Source organism: Schistocerca serialis, chromosome 9, assembly GCF_023864345.2.
Source record: "Schistocerca serialis cubense isolate TAMUIC-IGC-003099 chromosome 9, iqSchSeri2.2, whole genome shotgun sequence".
NCBI lineage: Eukaryota > Metazoa > Arthropoda > Insecta > Orthoptera > Acrididae > Schistocerca > Schistocerca serialis.
The window spans coordinates 283,745,401-283,766,460 of record NC_064646.1 but is presented as its reverse complement, the minus strand read 5'-3'; the positions used below and the strand labels follow the sequence as shown (position 1 = coordinate 283,766,460).

The window sequence follows — 21,060 nt, the reverse complement described above, 5'->3', positions numbered from 1 at the left end:
CACTGAAAAGACACACATGAGGTATTAATGTTCATCATCCATATCATCATTTACAGGGATGGTGTCGCCACATGGCTGTGCAGATGTCTTCAAGTTACAGTAATAACCATGGTACACTGGGAGTACAAATTGCAGCAAGGTCATTAAATCGGTCTTTTTCAATGTGCTAATAGTGTGCCCATCGGGATATAGTAAGTCCAGAGTTTCCATTACTTTCAACCCTTGTTTAGCAAAACTGACGTTGACAAACGAGACATCTGGCTCATTGGAGTACTCGTTGTGGAGAGAGGATGCTTTATACTGCAGCCACTGAATATGGAACCACTGCATCCTGGTATTTTGTGTTGACATTTTAAGGTTATGTTTGTTTCTCTTTAAACGTACAGTGGGCACAAAATCATGCCTTGTCATTGGTATAGCAGTGAAGGGTGGTTGTTTTTGTGCATTGATAACAACATTCATCCAGTCAGAGGGTTTGTATACGTTTGTGTGAAATTTCCTGTTCTTAGCGATGATACCAAAGTGCTGGTCATACGGTAGATATGAATGCCCACTGAATAGGAAATTATGGTGGATTACTTCCATTGTGAAGTCTGCATGCAGAACCATGAACTGACACAGTAAGGCCGTTTTTATATTCTGATTTTGCCCACCACATTGATCCGAGTACATATTCAGTCGCTTTGTTTGGACTCCAGTTTCTTGCGGTCCTTGGGATGCTTCAACCTCATTCCGTAGATACATGGTAGCTTTCTTGGTACGTATGTCATGTATTCCAAGGCAGTAGGTCCACAATTGCTGCTTGTAGTAACACATACCTGTTGTAAGTACCGGTGCCAGTAAAGTCCTCATCAAATAAAAAGCAATCATGGTCATATTGTTGTCCTGATGTGATGCATTCCCGTCCACGCGTTCTCGGCCTTTCGTTGATGTAACTCTCTTTCATGTTCCCATTTACCCTTCTCTTCCGCAGTGTCAGCTGCACCATGTTTGATGTTGTAGAGGACACATTTACAGCAGGAATCACTTACATGGGGATGAAAGGCTGGATTAAATCTTGTATTAAATATCTGACCAAATACTTAACACGAGACCGGATCATCATGCTTGGCTTTATATAAATGGTATAACTTCCCCATGCTCAGGTCTGGTGACAAATACTTCCAATCCACTGTTTCATTCATTCGTGCATAATGGCTCCGATATGCTGGAAGCCATTTTATGAAGTTCTCTACTGCAACCGCCTTTGCTATTGGTGTTTTGTTTTTAGCAGGGAATGAGCTTTGCTTACCTATGGGTGGGGTCTGGTGCTGCACTTTGTATGAAAGAACCCTTGTAATCCTACCATCTGATATCTGCAAAATGTTCTTAAATAATGTTGTACACACCTTCATGTCCATTCCCTCTTCATTCTGGAAATGGTATAGGCATGTTGTTACTCGTCGCGATTCTGTAGTACCAGAGGAACACGTGCACACCGTAAAGACTACCTTCACCATAGCAAAAATGTATGACGACTGTAAGCTGAAACTACCTAATGCATAGAACGAGTCAAATAGATGTTGCTGATGTTCAGCTGAAAAATATCGACCACATTCCTTCTGACAAGCACATGCTCTGTAGATGGGACATTTCTTTGGCACTACATTTCCCTTCATGTTAATGTATTCTTCCCCTTTTCATCGCTTTTCTTTTCGAACGTTCCATGCCCACAGGTGTGCATTCCAGACCCATTTTCTTCCTTGTTGTTGTGAAATTACGGTATCAGTACTACTAGCCCCCTCCAATACGTCCATGGTTGACGTAGTGGCTGTGGTATCCTTCAATGTACCAGATAGAATGGGCTCTGCTAACATGACACGTAACTCATCCACTGTACCACTTGCACACTGGCTGGATCGGCCAGGTGGACATTCCACATCTGAGGCATCAGTAGTTGTGCCTGATCCAAATAGGTCTGAAATGGATATGTTCCTTATCTGTACCAGTGTCCATATCAAATCATAAGAGTCCAACAAGGGAACATAACACCATCCTTACCTCACAATGCGGCTTCGACATCATCACCAGGGCAACTGCACATGTCGTTCTGTAGTACACACACATTAATGACCGTTCAGCGGTGTGTCAACTACAATACTGTGAGTCTATACTGCAGCTGTGTCCTCCACCAGCCATCACGTGCTGTATGACATATGGTACGTTGTCCCACCGGCCTACTCGCTATGCATACATGGCGCAATAGTGGCCTATGTAGCACAGGCCACTATTGCGCCCCATTTCGTATGGCACTGCATGTTGCATAAACAACATCTGACGCTGCCACATTGTACATGGTGTCCGAATACATGTTTGGTGACTGTAGGACGTAATGGTGATGTTCTGTGTGAATACCTCATTTTTTCCAAAAATGTGGGTTAGGCCACTACTGCGCTGATAGCCTCACTTAAGACAACACTTATTACATGAAAACAAGTCTCTAATAATTTGTTGGAAACGTCACCAAATCCAGAATGAGTTTTTATTTTTGACAAAATATATATTTTTCTTAACTGCAGAAGGAGAAGTTGGTGAAACACTCATATGATTTAATTTTACACGAGTTGTTTTTTCAATATGCTGCTTTGATTTTTCTCTTGAACTGTGTGTCCCTGTATTTTTTACTACATTTAAGAAATTATATCCAACATTTCTGTTACTTGTGACTGACCATTTACGGCCCTCCCATTTAAATCAACAGTGATGTTGTATCATTCTATGGATGGTTGTCTTGTCTCTAATTTTACTACATTCCAATAGCCTTAAGTCTGATGTCTGAATTGCTGATTTCTGACATTATGCGCATGTTCCTTGATTTTTTAATAACTTTTAGTAATAATTTTGAGTAGTTTTTGTAGTGTGCAACTACTGTAGGATTTGGACTTGTTCTTGCCGATAGATACATTTCCCTTTCCCTTTCGCAAGATACTTTAATCGCTCTAGTGATCCATTGCTTTTTACAGAGCTGTTTAATTTCCTTTCTTATTAGCTTGTGCAGAAAGCTAATTTCAAATAATGAAGTGAATTTATCATGGAGTTGTCTGCCCCTGGTAGCTGAATGGTCAGCGTGAGGGATTATCCTGTGGATCTTCACATAAGACACAGTACTCTTGACGTGAATGGCACACTGGAAAGACACACAACAGGACCCAATGAGCAGTGCTCTGTGCCTATATATGCACAAGTCGGTGGCAGATGGCACGGTGGAGACCTCACTGTGTGTTCGCCTCCCACAGGCAGCCTCCAGCGGCCGTTCCGCAATAATACAGTTGGCGGCTGATTCAAAGGTGCACACTCAGTGACACCTCCCTCAGCTCACACGCACTGGGCACAGGATACAACACACTTCTCCCTTGTGCCAAGTGGATGCCCAGGCAAGGGTGCCATTGCCATATCAACGTCGTCATCTTGAGGCAGGTCTCAGTGCGGGGGCGGAAGGTCTGGATCCACTTGCAACAAAGGCTCATGTGATGATGGAGAGGGGCCTGGTGGAGACAGCCTGACCAGAACGGTGGGCTGCAGCAAAGGACACACGGCCAGAGACAGACTGGCATCCAGCACTGGAAAGTTGGAACCCTAAGTTGCCACACATGGAGGAGGTAGGCACTGGGATGGGATGGGGGCACCTTCACAACAGGCGATGACGGGCTAAAGATGGAGGGCAGTGGGACGAGCTACCGTGACGGGGGCCACATCCGCGAATCGGCAGCTTCTGGCGGCTTTGCCACACATGGAGGATGCAGGCACTGGGATGGGATGGGGGCACCTTCACAGCAGGCGACGACGGGCTCAAGATGGAGGGCAGTGGGACAAGCTACGGTGATGGGGGCTGCATCCGTGAATCGGCAGCTTCTGGCGGCAAGCACACGTGCAACTGATCAAGCTGGCATGCCATCAGCCCATCGGCCATATCAACGTTATAGAGACGGCGTCCCTGGCAGTAGACAACAGTATCTGGTAAACACTTGTGCCAGTGACCAAATGCTCGTGCCCTCACCTTCGATCCTGGCACAAAGCTGGCAGACCAATCCGACAGCAGCAGGCGCAGTGCAGGCTGCTGAAGATGGAGGAGCATGCATGGCTGCCAGCCACGAAGCAATAGGTGTTCAGAAAATGGAGAAGGGCGTCATCCAGCGAAGAATCCACAACAAACTTTTTCATTAGGGAACTGAACATACACACTTGCCGTTCCACCCCACCCTTTGATCGAGGATGGAATGGCAGAACTATAACGTGACAAATGCCATGATGGGAACAAAACAACTGAAAGGTGTGAGAAACAAACTGGGGCCAATTATCAGCAACTAGGATACAAGGCAACGCTTCAATAGAAAAAAAGAACCTTAAGACTGTACAAATTGTGATCTTAGCCAACATTGATGCACAACAGAGACTGTAAGGAAACTGGTAAAATGCATAAACAACCAAGAGCCAATAGAAATTCAGGAAGGGACCAACAAAGTCTACATGAATGCATTCCCATGGCTGCTGTGGTGTGAGCCTGTGGGACAGACACTCTGGAAGTCGCCTATTCTTGAGAGAGAATGTAGCTAAACAAAGAGCCAATAGTAGTCTGGATTTAAACATTTGAAAAGATCTTCTGCTATCCACACCCCCCTCCTCCCCTGCAGGAATTTATGGTTTTAGGCTATCCCGAGGAAGGCCTAAAGCTCATTTGTGGATGAGGGGCAAGGCATAGATGTAACAAAAGAGATGTGGTCCAACAGAAGGAAAACCACATCTGTGACGAAAAAGGCTGGGGTATTTTTACTTCCCCTCTTGTTTTGCATCCGCCTACTTAAATTAGTTTTTTTCAATTTTAATCAATTACCATTAACACACGCGAATGTGATCTGTATTTTCATAAGAGAGAAAGGTTGGGCCTCAGTTTTAAAGAATATAACACCAGAACTAACTTTGTGCTTAGTTTTATGTATGTAGTTGATTTTCTAATTTATTTTGACTATGCCTAGTTAGTATCTTTTGTTACAGGGTGAAATCAGCGATTGTTTCGTAACTTAAATTCTACTGTTCACATATAAACAAATATAAATTCTGTAATAATTAGAAACATTCGGAAGGCGAAATGCTAGTATTCTTAAAGTATCTATTTGGCTCTAGCCGGAAACATGTTAGCAAAATCAGCCCTTAATTAATTCCAAAGTAATTAACAGTTTTGTGAAAAGTATTGTTTGTGTAATGATATCTGTTAATTTCATGATTTAAACAAATAATTCGGCCTAACTCTTGTAGTAGAAGAAACTGTTAAAAAGAACCAATTTTCTGGTGTATTCTGTTAATTTAATGAGTTAAGTTTTAATTGTAATTTCTGTAAATTTAACTTTGAACTATGTGTAGTTTCAGCACCTATTATTGTGAGGATAAACCAGGGCGAGATTTTTGGTCCCGAGACAGTCAGTTTACAGCCGAATTTCAAATGAGAAACCTGTGTTGGTTAGAACAACAACAATGCTTCAACTTAACTGTGAAATAAGTGTTACACTATTAGGCTGTGTGTTCAAACAATGACAGTGTCTGCTCCCTATGTACCTTCTGTTCTTCAAGAACAGTGAACTTTGTGCTAAGGTTTTTACTGCTCGTAGACGTTCAACAGGAAACAATTGTAGCATTAGGTGGATGTTCACCTGCAATCTATTAATGAGGGTTATAGACAGTTAAACAATAGTGCACTGGCCATATATAACTGTATATTATTGGGGGGGGGGGGGGTGTAAACAGTGAGAGTAAACTACTGTGAAATGCAACTGGGCACCTGTCGGCTACATTACTTGAAGTAGTCAGTGTTGTACTTCCAGACTCCAATTTTCAGCCAGTATCACAACACAGTATGTCGACACCAAGGACAACAATGAAGAAACAGAAGAAGGAGACATCGTCACACATCTCACAAGACCTGAAACCCCACATAAACAATAGAATGCCGAAAAATCTGAGATTTCACGAGGTTACGCCATAAGCCCACGGACTGTAAGACAGACAATACAGTGCACAAAGTTTGCAAGTGACTGGCTGTGGAGTAGCCCATGACAACAATATCATTCATTCAGATAATTAATGCAACCTGGAGCAGGCATAGTAAATCACTCTAAAAAGTCACTGGAAAGTAGCAGGGACTCTAGCCACATGAAAAGGAAGATGCTAACATCGATAGAAACCACAATGGTTATTCAAAACTAGAGCTCGCCGAGGCTCTTCATAAACAGGAACCTGCAAGTATGCTTCAGACAAACCAATTTTAGAAAAATACTGAAAACTCAATAATTTCGCCAACAGTTCCTCCTGGTATGGGAGAGGATACGTATCTGCGATTGACTGCACATTGACTGTAGTACTGAAGTCGCCACAGAGACCAAGTTTCCCTGACTGTTTCCAAACTACATCCATCAGAGACGACCATTCACTAGTCATAATAGGTTGCACCACTCCTAGAGATTGAAGCCCATAAAATTCCGCTTTCACTTGATCTTTCAGGGTGACAGGAATACATCATAATCACAAATGAGGCCGAGCAGTATATTTCAAAGAAATATGAGCAGGAAAATTCGTAGCACACCCTATACCTTCCACAAACAAGTCCAAAAACTCCTTCCACAGTGTTTCCAATTGAGAATACAGTACCCGATCAGACATAAGGTGAAATGTGCAGGCGCTGGTAATAAAAATCAAAATGACTGAAATGCATCCATCCCGAACAAGTTCTCAACACCAGCATCAGCAACCACCAAAAATTTAATGGAACGAACCACTGACTTGTAAGAGGCAGGTGCCATAAACTGTCCCAACAGAACCATGTTCTGTTTGTTATAACGGTGGCGAGCCTGAACTCACATTGGTTTGAGAATCCAATAACATCACTACACCACTTGTGTCGACCTGTAGCCAGATCACTTGCCAAAAATCACTTAACTTGAAAAACAACTTGTGAGAAGTCACAAGCATTTGAGTCACACAATTGGCATCCATGTCCATATCCCGAGCAACATGCAGCAAATGACACATGAAGGCAATGTGGCCTTTCTTCCAACAGCCATTATAAGTAACCCAGCACATAGGACACTCCAAATGTAAGCTGCATATTTTCATATTACGAAGGTATAACTTTGATTTCCACCAAACACAGTATGTCACTTTCTGAAGCATTGAAATCGAGAATGTGATGTGCTTTTTTAAGCCAGTCATAGATCATGTCACTTGATCTTGCCCGCTGATGACAGCATAGTACACGTGATGTAGTCAGCCAATAGCAAGACCACTCTTAACTTGCACGAACACCCAAATAAGAAAAGTTCATGGTTTAAATTAAGAATTTAAATTTATTAAAATTTTTAATAACGGGACGTAAATGTCTGATCTGGGCTCGAAATTATTCTAAATGGTCATCCCCAAAGAGTTGAATTTTAAATGGAGTTGAACGCTTTGTGATTTAATAAATTCATCGTACATTCTCGCACATAGTTCATCTTCCGCAGAAGGAAATTTGCTTTGAATGTAACACTTTTCAAACTGCGATTTGCAATATTTTCCTGCAACCTGTTAGAAATAGGTTTGTTTCAGCAGTTGCAAGAAAGCACCAGATAACAGGCATCATCGCACTCGTGCAGCTACGACAACACAGGAAGCCCATATGTTTGTACGTGTAAAACATTAAAAGATCTTACATTATGTCATAAAAGAAACAGGACACCAGAGGATACTTCAAGAGCATCGGAACTTCGTGAAACACACTAAAATGCATGATTTGGCTTAAAGTGTGCACTCGTATGTCCATATTCGGATGTAAATTTTCTTGGAGTACCAGTGCTGTATTATCTCATGTTTGGTTCTTTATTATGGTACAATGCCATACGTGCACTTGAAATGCAGTGAACAGTTGAAACCAGCCAAGAGTGTGAAATTAAACACTTTGTTTCAAATAAATTTACTGCCTCCGCAGAAAAGATTAATAAAAGCCAAATCTCTTTAGCAAACTGACAAAAATAACTTCATTGTTCTGCAAGGTGATTAATAGCCTGACTGTCAGAAAAGTGGAAATAAAATCTGAAACTAATAACATATTTTAGCCTTCTATTACTAAGCGAACGTATTTTAATTCATTTCATAGCTCCCGGCCACAAAAATCCGTTTCATCATCATTTAATGTGAGAGCAATAAACGAAGACGAAACAACAAAATCACTGAACGAAAACACGGGTCACGTGGAGACGACCTACCTCCCCAGCACAACTCTGACTGCTCTGTGCATCAACCCCAGATTTACTATATTTCCGAACCGGGGCAATATTAGGTAGTGGCGCCCAGCCACACTTCTGTAACCAGAAGCGGGAGAAGATACTACTCATACGCGACTAAACTGCGCATGCGCAAGAGCCCCCCACAACTGCTCAAACAACTCTAAGGTAAACAGTTGTCATGTCATGCTCATTGTAGGCAATTTCTTATTATGAAGCATTGCATTTTCTTCCTAAGCCTTCGACACACTGTACTGTTGGCAGACGCTTGTATGAGCACTGTGTTTTGTTGTTGTATAAGGCGCATTTGTTCATGTTTTGTTGCTGCAGTAGGTGGATACAGTAATATCCCTTGTTAGAGTATTGGTTCTTACCAGTCAAAATCACAAAAATTTAACTGAAAATGAAAACCATAAAAATACCTGGGATTCTAAACAATTCCCGGGTTTTTCCCAGTTTTCTCCCGGATGAAAAAATTCCCAGGTTTTTCCCGGATCTCCTGGTTATTCTGGGTCGTATACACCCTGAAGAAACTTTAATATCACGATCAGATTTGTGAAACATGATGAAATTAAATAATGGTGATCTGTAAGTGCCTAACTAAACTTTTAAAAAGCATGAAGTAATAAATTATTATTACAGAACATGCAGTTCCAGCTCATGGAGCATCGTCACACTCTGGAACAATAAAATAGGCAGGCACACTGTGGAATATGATCACTGGCCATGAACAATCAAATGTGCCTTATAATCTGTCGGCCATGCCATACATGACCATCAACCTCATACTCTTAACATCCACACTGCAAGGTTTCCGAACTGCTGCAGTGAGCAGTCCAGAGAGCTGCTGCTCCTCCATGAGACTCACTGATCCTTACTTGGCCTCTACATCAACAGAAACAGCGTTGTCTTGAGAGATCCATTTCCATGTGCAACTTCAGGAGGTAAAATGACTTTACTGACAAGACTGATGAATTCTTTTGTTGTGGCTACCTTGAAAAACCTGTTGATGCAAATACAAAAGTTCTGGATGCAGACAAGGGTCTTGCATACACGGATAGCATTTTCTGTATCTGTGCAGTTATACATGAGTTGAAAGGTCACATTAAGCACCAGGAAAAGATTCAGGAATCAGCCAGGAAATGAACCCCTAACCTCTGCATTCTTAGTCTGGCTCTTAGAGATTGACTGGACAAAAATAAAGAAACTATGTAAGAACTGCATGCTTGACCATAAATCCACATGCTAGCCCAGTCTGCAGGTTGTACTGTTGTTTTTGACCACTAACAGTACCTTTGCAATGTCCTCAATAAGTTGCAAGACTCAGTTGTGGTCAGAACAGTGTTTTGTGTAGTTGTAAGTGCATTATGTCTGAGCTAGGTGAATTCAAACTTGGGCGAATTGTTGGTGCATGTAAGGTGGGTGCTTTCATAACCAAGGGTTTGTTTTGTTTTAGGGTGCAAAAACAACGAGGGTCATAGCACCCACATAACCAAGGCAGCTGAAGTGTTTAGTGCTGCAAGAGGCGCTATACTGCAGATTTATACCACATACAGGGAAAGCAGGAAAACCTTATCTGCTAGGTCACGAGGCAGAAAGAAGTGTGTGTTGAATGATCGAGAGAGATGACATTAAAGAGAATTGTGACCTGCTTCCAACTTCTGGCCAAGTTCACATCCCAAGAGTGAAACATGGCACGGGATCAATGAAGATTTGGGAAGCCGTTTCATGGCATTCCAGGCACTCCATGGTTACTCTGCAAGGTTGCATTACTGCCCAAGATTATGTACCATTCTGGCTGATCAGATCCATCTCATGGTACAATGTTTGTTTCCCAATGGTAACGCAGTGTTCCAAGATGACCAGGGCACTGCTCACATAGCTTGCATTGCCAAAGACAAGTTTTGTGAGCACGGGGATGAATTATCACATGCCCCCTGGCAACCAGACTCACTACATCTCAATATTATTGAGCATTTACGGTACTCTTCAGAGAGAAGGGTGTGTGATTGCGACCTGCTTCCACCATCATTAAGGGGGGTAGGACGTCAAACGGGCCGACTTGGAGCAGGAGAGGCACCACAGGACATTTCAATTTCCACTGTCTATACTTTTATAAATAAATATAATGGAAGGAAACATTCCACGTGGGAAAAATTATATATAAAAACAAAGATGAGGTGACTTACCGAACAAAAGCGCTGGCAGGTCGATAGACATACAAACAAACACAAACATACACACAAAATTCAAGCTTTCGCAACAAACTGTTGCCTCATCAGGAAAGAGGGAAGGAGAGGGGAAGACGAAAGGAAGTGGGTTTTAAGGGAGAGGGTAAGGAGTCATTCCAATCCCGGGAGCGGAAAGACTTACCTTAGGGGGAAAAAAGGACAGGTATACACTCGCACACACGCATGTATGTGTGGATGGATATGTGCGTGTGTGCGAGTGTATACCTGTCCTTTTTTCCCCCTAAGGTAAGTCTTTCCGCTCCCGGGATTGGAATGACTCCTTACCCTCTCCCTTAAAACCCACTTCCTTTCGTCTTCCCCTCACTTTCCCTCTTTCCTGATGAGGCAACAGTTTGTTGCGAAAGCTTGAATTTTGTGTGTCTGTTTGTGTTTGTTTGTGTGTCTATCGACCTGCCAGCGCTTTTGTTCGGTAAGTCACCTTTTATAAATAAATTCATAGAACTTTGTCAGCATGACCAGGAAGGATTCAGAATTTACACTCATAGCAGCGGAAGTTCTAAAACATAACGAAGTAATTTTTTTACGCGTGAAATTTCATCATTTTTTTCACTTACTAATGGCAGCATTTGTTGCTATATTTCTTCATAAGTAAGAGAGATTCTTCGATGAATTTTGCACAGCATACAAAGCATACTTAAATGTGTATGAAACTCTAGAATCTTCCAAATCTGTTAAAAACTGTGGTAAAAATTGAGGTAATTAAGTATAATATTTGTGTTTTTTCTAAACATGAAGTTTAAAATATAACAGTTCATTCGTTTTTTCATAAATTAAATAAATTCTAGAGTTTCATACACCTGTGAGTATGGTATGTATGCTGTGCAAAATTCATCGAAAAATCTCTCTAACTTATGAAGAAAAGTGTACCTATAGCAACAAATGCAGCCGTTAGTAAGTGAAAAAATGATGAAATTTCGCACGTAAAAAAAAATTATTTTGTTATGTTTTCGAACTTCCACTGCAATGAGTGTGAATCCTGAATCCTTCCTGGTGATGCTGACAAAGTTTTATGAATTTATTTGTAAAACTATAGACACTGGAAATTAAAATGTCCTGAGATGCCTCTCCTGCTCCAAGTCGGCCCGTTTGACGTCCTAACCCCCCCCCCCCCCCCCCCTCCTTAACTGAACTTGCCATTTTTTTTTTGCAGGAAGAGTGGTATAAGATTCCCTTGAAAACCATGTAGGATCTGTGTTTAGCCATTCCACAATGACCAGAAGCTATTTTGAATGCCAGTGGGTTTCCTATACTGTATGAGCCATGGTAATTTCTTGCATTTTTGGTGTTTCCATATTGTGTCCATCACATGCACAGACACAATGTATTTTCATGAGGTAGCACATTGTCACTGCACTTTACGAAAGGTAATCCTGCAGATGCTTCGATGATTAAATAGGCTTTTACGGTCTGAAATACTGCCAGCAAGACTATTAAACTGGTACCACCACTGCATTTGGTCAATGGAAAACTGAAAGTATGATATATCTATAAGTAATGAGAATTAATGAATTGCAGAACAAAGTATCAATATACTCTTTAAGGTTTTTCCAACATTGGAAATATTGTCAATGATCTAGGGATTGTCACTGGATCGTATCGTGGAAACTTTGTAATATTTCAGTGTGACACTCTCTCACCATCTTCAGCCAATTAGTCATCCAGATGCTTCATTGGCCTTAGATGTGAAAGCACTTAAACAAATGTAGGGAAATGTAGAGTGCCCTCAAGATGGAATTTTAGAACAAGTCTGCTGTGGTTTCAGCATCTGCCATAGATGCCACAGGTTATTTGATGTCCCAGACAGGCACTTAGGATAAATACCAACCAGTGAAGCCTAAGCAACACTGTCACAAGCATTATATCCTCTTCCGGATGTGTAATGCCAATTTCAACTGATACATATAAGCCCAGGCTGAAACTTTAAGCTGCATTTTCTACAACATTTATCTCTAGTCTGGTTATCACTTTGTGGAAATTCTTTTAGTTATATTTATTTTTTATGTTAAGTTATGCCATTAGCTAGGCTGCTTCCATTGCTGCAGTACCATAAGACAGTAAGTCGTTCATTTGTGAGTTATTTTTTTAGCTTCTAAGAAGTGACTTATTTTTCTTTTGCCTGAGTATTTAGTAGTTTCATTCTAAGGTTTACTGAATATCTGTGTATTTGTTAGGCACTGATCCACATTTTTAACAACTGCCTAGTGTATAGTTCTGCCATCTTTAGTATGGATAGAAACTGTGATTGCTGTGTTTTGGTGGCCCTCTGCTCACAGCTGGCTTCGGTGATGTGGATTGAGGCCGTTGCCAATGGGCATCACTCTGGGGAGACAGATGTTGAGATCCAGCATGTCCCACACATCCACCTATTGGTCCACTACTGTGGCTGCCCTGGTTACTGCCTGTCCGCGGTGTTGACCCCTCACCCACAATTAAATAGGATGTCGTTCCAAGGTGTAGCTGGCAGAGAAAGACTACTCATGGTGTGGGGGAAGGGGGACAGGTACTGAATTGGCTCCCCAGTTCATCTGGCACACAAGTTTCAGGCACTATCTATGACTAATGAAAGATCCTGAGCTTGTTGCTTGTCATGTTTCGAGGAAGCCTCTCAGCCTGCAAGATCCAGGCATTCACAGAGGGTGGGATTGCTGGTAGTTGGGGGCTCCAATGTAAGACACATGAAAGGGGCCCCTACTTACCAGGGGCGAGTCATCCCAGATGGTCCTGCTGGATGCCATGAAGTGCACAGGGCACAGACAACTGCAGGTGGAGGTTCATATTGTTAGTAATGACGTATGACACTTTAGCTACTCTCTGGTTTCTGGCAGATATCTGAACTGGTAAGAATTACTGGTCTTGCTTACAAGATGAACGACCCATCGTCAACAGGTCTGACTGTGGATCTTTGCCAGAAAGTGAGTGGAGGGGGAGGGGGGGGGGATCAGAAGCTCAGACAATGCTGTGACCTGGTAGGCTGCAGATAGCTCAACATATTTAAAGGGTTTTTTAAGTTAGAGGATCTCAAGAAAGAAAAAAAGTGCTTTAGTCTCAAATGGTGCAAGTCAAACACAGGGAAAAGGCAGATTAGGAACCATAGGTGCTATAGTAATAAACCGTCATATCTGTGTTGGGAAAGAATCAGAGTTTCAAGCACTAAACAAACAGAAAGCACTGGAGCTCAAACTGTTATAGGTAATGAAAGCTGGCTAAAGCCGGAGATAAGATCAACCTAAATTTTTATGAACAATTTCACCATGTTCAGAAAGGATAGATTACAGAAGGCTGATGATGGCATGTTTCCTGATGTTAGAAGTAGTTTATCTTGTACCAAAATTGAAGCAGATAGTTGCTGTAAGATAGTATGTGTTAAGGTTATACTTGGCAACCAGAATAAATTAATAATTGGTTCTTTTTACCGGCCTCCTGACTCCAATGATGGGTGAAAGATTCAAAGAAAACTTCAGTATCATCTCAAATAGGTCCTCCACTAATACATTCAAAGTTGGAGGTTACTTCAATCTACTGTTAATACCACAGCAATTGTTATGCATCCACTACTTTCATACGTTCAAGAAGAAGACATAATTATCTTCACTGACAATGCAGGTATTATAATCACGCCAAATAAAGAAATGTCAAAACAATGAAAAACAAATAACATTTTTCTGAAAATTAATGACTGATATTAATCTTGGATAAAACACAATGCATCCAACTCTGTACCGCACAAGACCCGACTGCATTGTTAGAAGTAATGGGTCAGGCAAAATCAATAAAGGAATCAAAATATCCAGAATTTTTGCCTGTTCATACTCATATAACTCTTAACTGGAAGTCACACATGTCAGATCATCTTAAATGTCTAAGTCTTACACCTTTTGTATTAAGAATAACAGCAGATTTTGGAGATGAAAAATTTCGTTTTCCATTTTAATATGGATCTGCCAGAACAGTCTTTCCGGATCTTCATTTACTAATGTCTTATGGCATCACATTCTGGGGTAACACTTACCTGAAAACAAAAGTTTTTGCTGCAAAAAAAATTTTAATAATATATATAACTCTAAAACCTCTTTTAGATGGAAATTTAAAGTCATACAATACATTTACTCCTATCTGAAGTTTGTTATCACAAGTCAATCTTATTTTGAAAACAACAGTAACATTTATAAATATAATACAAGAAAGAGAAATAACTGACACTATCCATTGCTCAGAGAAAGGAGTGAGTTATTCAACTATAAGATCTTTATATAACTTTGTGACAAAGCAGGTTTGGCCCCCACCATCCTACTCTGTCTTTCACACTCCTATTTATAATAGTTAGGATATATACTAGTTTTTTTTTCTTTCCTTGCTGTTATTCTTCCCAAAACTTTTGATGATAGACTCCATTATCTGAGCACACATTACATGAACTTTTGTATTAAGATGTTTTGCTGGAAATAACATATTTCAAAATTTATTGCACTTCAAAGCTTTCAATCTAGAAGGCATCCATAAAAATCTAGTGAGCTAATACATAGATTCAGCAAAGTGGTTTATCTCTAAACTGTAGATCAATTTTTGCTCATTTACAAGACATGTTTATTTTACTCAAACTTCATTAACTCAGGAGATTTCAACCAGCCCAAACTCTCACCTTATATTCTGATCAAACCACTATAAATTTCTGAAATATGTTAACATGCTACTGATTGGCTAAATTTTCTCAGCCGAATGATGCCAATAACAAATATGCAATTGCCACAATTAAGAATTGTGTAATTTTTAATACCCAAATTTTAATAATCAATATGGATGTCGTACCTAAGCATCAGGAATTCCCATAGTGTAAACATAAATTGGTTCTGTATATTTTAATACGATGATCTCTGCCCAAACTCTTTGCCTTTACAAATGTCTGCTTGCGTCTGTGTATGTGCGGATGGATATGTGAGTGTGTGCGAGTGTATACGTGTCCTTTTTTCCCCCTAAGGTAAGTCTTTCTGCTCCCGGGATTGGAATGACTCCTTACCCTCTCCCTTAAAACCCACATCCTTTCGCCTTTCCCTCTCCTTCCCTCTTTCCTGATGAAGCAACCTTAGGTTGCGAAAGCTCGAATTTTGTGTGTATGTTTGTGTTTGTTTGTGTGTCTATCGACCTGCCAGCACTTTCGTTTGGTAAGTCACATCACATAATATTCAATTGCACGTCCATATAAAGACAAAATGCGCCCAATTCCATAATTACACTTCTCGTTTTCTGAGAGTTACATCTTAGTCAGTATATAACTTGCTCCGAGATTTCAGTACTACCTACACTGTGTGGTTGTAGCTTGAACTAGTCTCGGGTTTATTCGAGGATAAGAGCAGTGATTATTAGAATCAGTGATAGACTTAACAAGTAACATTTGCAAACATTCTACTGTATCTTAACGAACATTTATCACCATTCCATGTGCCTTTTAGACAACTTGTTACTCTGATATTGGAAAAATTACTTTGTGTGCCAACTGATTAATGATTCTCATCCTTTTGGTAGAATATAAGTTAAAGTTATCTGTCAAATGTGAGTACAAGGAGACCTGAATAAACATTTTGGATCTTTAATGAGGCCTGGTCTTTAGCGATAGGAATCAAATTCGGTAACTAAATATGCAAAGCAATTTTGTGTGAACATGTGAAAAGAATTACTGGGCTTCTCTTTTTATGTATTAAGAGACACAATCCTATCACGAACATTTTCAGCTAGAGGAACAGTGGCGCAGTTACCAAGAGGCCACATTAAACTACAGGCTGGGGTCCTTACATCATTACAACTTCAAAGACAAAGATTAGAGTAGATGAAATCATGTCTTAGTCCTCCTTAACAACCCAGTCTAACCCATAGAACAATATTTGAATTTTAATCATGTAGTTAGTTTGGGGGAGGGGGGGGGGAAGGGGGGGGGGGGGGGGAGACCGCAGCTAAATATAAATCACATTATGAAACAAAAAAATATAAAAACAGGAATGATACCTTAGATTAATGTAAAACTAATTAAGTAAATGTTGCATACTTTTTGTTGAGAAAGTGTACTATAACTCTAAATCAACTTGTTCTACAGCGTAACAAGAGATCGCAATTATGATCCATGCAAATAAGTAATTCACTAACTACCACCATTTCATCTCACATCATATAACAAGAATAAATGGGTACATGGAAAAAATTTAAGTTACATATATTTTTTACCAGTAAAAAAAATACATTGATGAGGTAATCTGACATACCGAGTCCTCCACAGTGAGTGGCACTTCATTGGTGATAACGGGCATACTCTTTCTACCTCTACTATCACCCCCGGTTCCTCTAGCATGGCCTCTACCTCTACCTCTAGCTCTAGCTCTAGCTCTTCCTCTTGCTCTCCCTCGCCCTCTGCCTCTGGTGACACTTCTGGTTTGTCTTGCAGGTTCAGGAGATGTGTCCCGAATTTCAATAACACTGTACAGATAAAGTGCATGAGGTATAACGAGAGTACATTACATGGAAAGCTAAACACACACACACACACACACACACACACACACACACACACACAGCAGTAAGACACTGTCAAAATTCTTGTAAGAAAAATATAAAAAGGATTAAAGTGTACATTCTTCTGTCTTAAATGCACAGAAATTCAAATCAGTCTTTGAAACTGAAACACACACAATGTTACTCGAAAGTGCATGAAAAAACCTTATTTGTTGTGCAGTATCCTACATTCAAATCCAATTCCTGAACAGCTCTCCAGAACATTTGCTATTTCAGTTACTAATGAACTTAAACATTTAATTTATGTATTTACAAGGCCATTACCGTATAGAAATGATACAAATATAACATTTATGCCTGAAAGCAGACTGCATTAAGATCACAGTTGAACCGTTGTCAGAGTCAGGTTGGGCTCAGAATTTATGCTGCAGCTTTAGCTATGTGTGTTAGTTCAACAAATGCAAGTAAATGAAATGTTTTACGAAGAGTCTTCAAAAAATATCGTGACTGAATTTTTTAGCAGCAACTGCTGACACTACAATCATTAGATGTAATATATCTGATAGCCTGACCCACTGAGACAGGTAGCGTCAAGTTGGAACATGTTCTGACTCGTCATGCAGTATCCAGAGGAGCTAAAGTGCGGTTGGGTTTACCGTGTCTGTCGCACATCATGGATGTCAAACAATGCGTGAACATTAAGTTCTGTTTCAAGTTGCAAAAATCTGCCCAAGGAAATAATGAGAAGTTGAAATTAGCATATGGCGATAATGCTGTAACTCTGAAGACTGTTTACAGGTGGTACGAGAAATTAAAAAGTGTAAATACATTGGTAGAAGATCGAGCAACATTTGGGACATCCATTAGCATCAGAAACAGAAGAAAACATGCTAAACGGAGCAAAAATTGTTCATTCAAACAGGTGAACAACAATTTGAGAACGTATTGAAGAACTTAGCATCTCATTTTGACCAATAATTTACAAATGAGACAAGTGAGTGCAAAATTTGTTCCCAGACTTTTGAGTAATGAACAGAAGGAAAATCGTGTGTCTGTTTGCATGGAGCTGAAGGATCTCTTCATTCAGATCTGGATTTCATCTCCAAAAATGTAAGTAGAGATGAAACTTGGGTCTACAGGTATGAGCTGAAAATTTTGAGTTCTCAATGGAAAACAAGAGAATCTCCTCACCCAAAAAAGCTAAGTCTGTCAGAATTGAGCATCAAAGTCTTTCTCCCCCCCCCCCCCCCCCCCACCCCCTCCCCCAAATATTGAAGGCATAGTGCAATCAGAGTTCGGTCCAAAGGGGAACGCCTGTAAATGTCAAATTTTGCAAGTGTGTACCATAACATGTACAAAGAAAGAGGGAAGAAAAATGGACCAATGGGTTCCTTTTTCATCATGACAGTGTGTCATAAATGCACTGCTAGCAAAGTACATTACTTTGAAGGAGATTAACTCAAATTCCATGTAAGCTTATTACTTTGTTTCTAATAAAATTATTCATTCCATTTTTTATCACACCTCATATATGTAAGTGTAGAGGCAGAGATCATCCCAAGCCCTGAAGTGAAATGTATCATGCAAGAACCCCTAGCAAACACACAACACATATGCAACAAACTGACTTAAACTTCTTCAAAAATTGTGTTGTACGTTCTAACACATCAACATACAAATGAAGCTGAATGAGTTACAGTTATGGAAACCATCACTTGCTGGCAATACAACAAAATGTTCGAACTTAGTGCTTCAATTATACATGATATGGAAGAGGTGTACTTTTTAACAGAACTAATGTTTCCAAGTGAATTAATATTTCATCTCTTTGGTAAATCTCATTACTTTAATGTTACGATACAAGGGACAATCAAAATTTTTCCATCGGAGAGCACTGCTGCAGCATATATGCAACACAGCACAACTTCGATACAGGTATATAAGCACAGACATGTAGGCAAGGGATTAATGTGCCATCCATGTCTTTCCAACCTGCATGTGCTAAATGTGGAAATGTGAACTATGACAATGCAATTATCAAATGCATCCAAACAGGACCAGTGTGCTGTTATTCTTTTATTGGCTGCTGAAAGACAAACATCAGTAAGCATTTATTAGAGAATTAAAAATATGTATGGGGCAACATACTTGCAGAAAAGCACCATTGTGGAATGGTGCACCAAGGGGTGCTGCTGCCCCATGATAATGCACATCCCCATATCAAATGTCATAATGCAGAAGTTATGCCCACTCAAGTGAGACACACTTGAGTACCCACCCTACAGTCCAAAAACCCATCCCCCATGTGAATATCCAAACTGGAGGGTTGGTAGGACAATTGCCACAATACTCATAGCAATTTTGCCAAACTGGCACAACGATTCTGTACTACACAGCATTCAAACAGGGACTTTTTGATCATTCCTTATATAAAGAAGTGAATAAAGTAGTATAGGTTTGGCAAAATGGAATGTGGTTTGTGGTTCTTCCATAACCATGTTCATGGATTTTTTTTTTTTTTAATTTGCAGAGCAAACTCTAATAACATTTAGACATACAAGAAAAGCCAGTTATTTCACAATTTGAGAGGAAATATGAATGGCCACATTCATAAAAAATAGCATCCTTCCTCACTAATATGTGAAATGTTAATTAGGAAAAAGTATCAATAAACTATTGCTTCAAACATTCTCACAACTTTACATCGTTGTGAAAAAGATTACTACATTTACATCCACACTCTGCAAGCCACTGTGAAGTGGATGGCAAAGGACACCTCATACAGTACCAGTTATTACAGTTTCTTCCCATTTCACTCAAGTATGGAGCACGGGAAAAATGACTGACTGAACATCTCTGTGCACACTGTAATTAACCTGATCTTGAACTCTCAATCCATATGGGAGCAATACATAAAGAGTGGTAGTATATTCCTAGATCCATATTTTGAAGCTGGATCTCGAAACTTTGTAAGAAGGCTTGCTTAGGGTCCTTTCTATCTATCTTCACATGTCTGCCAGTTCAGATTCTTCAGCATCTCAAAAAAGAACTTCCATGGTCCAAACAAACCTAAATATCATTTGTGCTGCCCTTCTGTTTATATGTTCAATATCCCCATTAGTTCAATCTGATAAGGTTCCACACATTTGAACAATATTGTAGGACAGGTCGCATATGTGGTTTATAGCCAATTTCCTTTGTAGAATGATTGCATTTCTCTAATATTCTGCCAGTGAACAGAAGTCTGCCAACTGCTTTACCTACATCTGAGCCAATGGATTGTTCCATTTCATGCCCCTAAAAATTTTTACACCGACACACTTGTATCAGTTGACTGATTCCATATGAGAATTTCTGATACTATAGTCAAAGAATACTATAATTTTTGGTTTTCAAAGTGTGCAATTTTTCATTTTTTGACATTTGAAGCAAGTTGCCAATCTTGTCACCATTTTTAAATCATATCAAGATCTTACTGAATATTTGTACAGCTTTCTTCAGACAGTACTTCATTACAGATAATTGAATCAACTCTGAAAAGTTTGAGGTTACTATTAATATTGCCTGCAAAGTCATTAATATACAACATGGACAACAAGGGTACAAACACACTTACCAAGGGCACATCCAAAATTACTTCTATACCTGTCAATGACTCTCCATCGAAGGTAACAAGCTGCATCATCGAACCAAAATATCTTCAAGCCAGTCTCAAGTTTCACTTAATACTCCATCAGTTGTACTTTCGATGATAAACACAGATGTGGTAACAGTCAAATGCTTTTCAGAAATCGAGATATACTGCATCTATCTGATTCCGCTGATCCATGGCTTTCAGGATGTCATGTGAGAAACATGAGAGTTGGGATTCACATGATCAATGTTTTTGGAATCGATGCTGGTTGGCACAGGGGGGGATCATTCTGAGATTATTTTCTAAGATTCTATAACACACAGATGTTAAGTATATTGGAAGGTAGTTTTTTGGATTATTTCTGCTACCCTTCTTGTAGATGAGGGTG

General features: G+C 40.0%; 1 protein-coding gene across 2 annotated transcripts in view; it reads right to left on the bottom strand.

The window, feature by feature from the left end:
• LOC126418970 (uncharacterized protein CG4449) overlaps positions 1-21,060 on the bottom strand; it is a 156,330-nt gene that overhangs the window by 64,514 nt on the left and 70,756 nt on the right. For both annotated transcript variants that reach the window (XM_050086018.1, XM_050086017.1), the window contains exon 4: positions 16,792-17,002. In XM_050086018.1, coding sequence (XP_049941975.1) covers positions 16,792-17,002 — 211 coding nt within the window. The remainder of the gene's footprint in view (positions 1-16,791; positions 17,003-21,060) is intronic.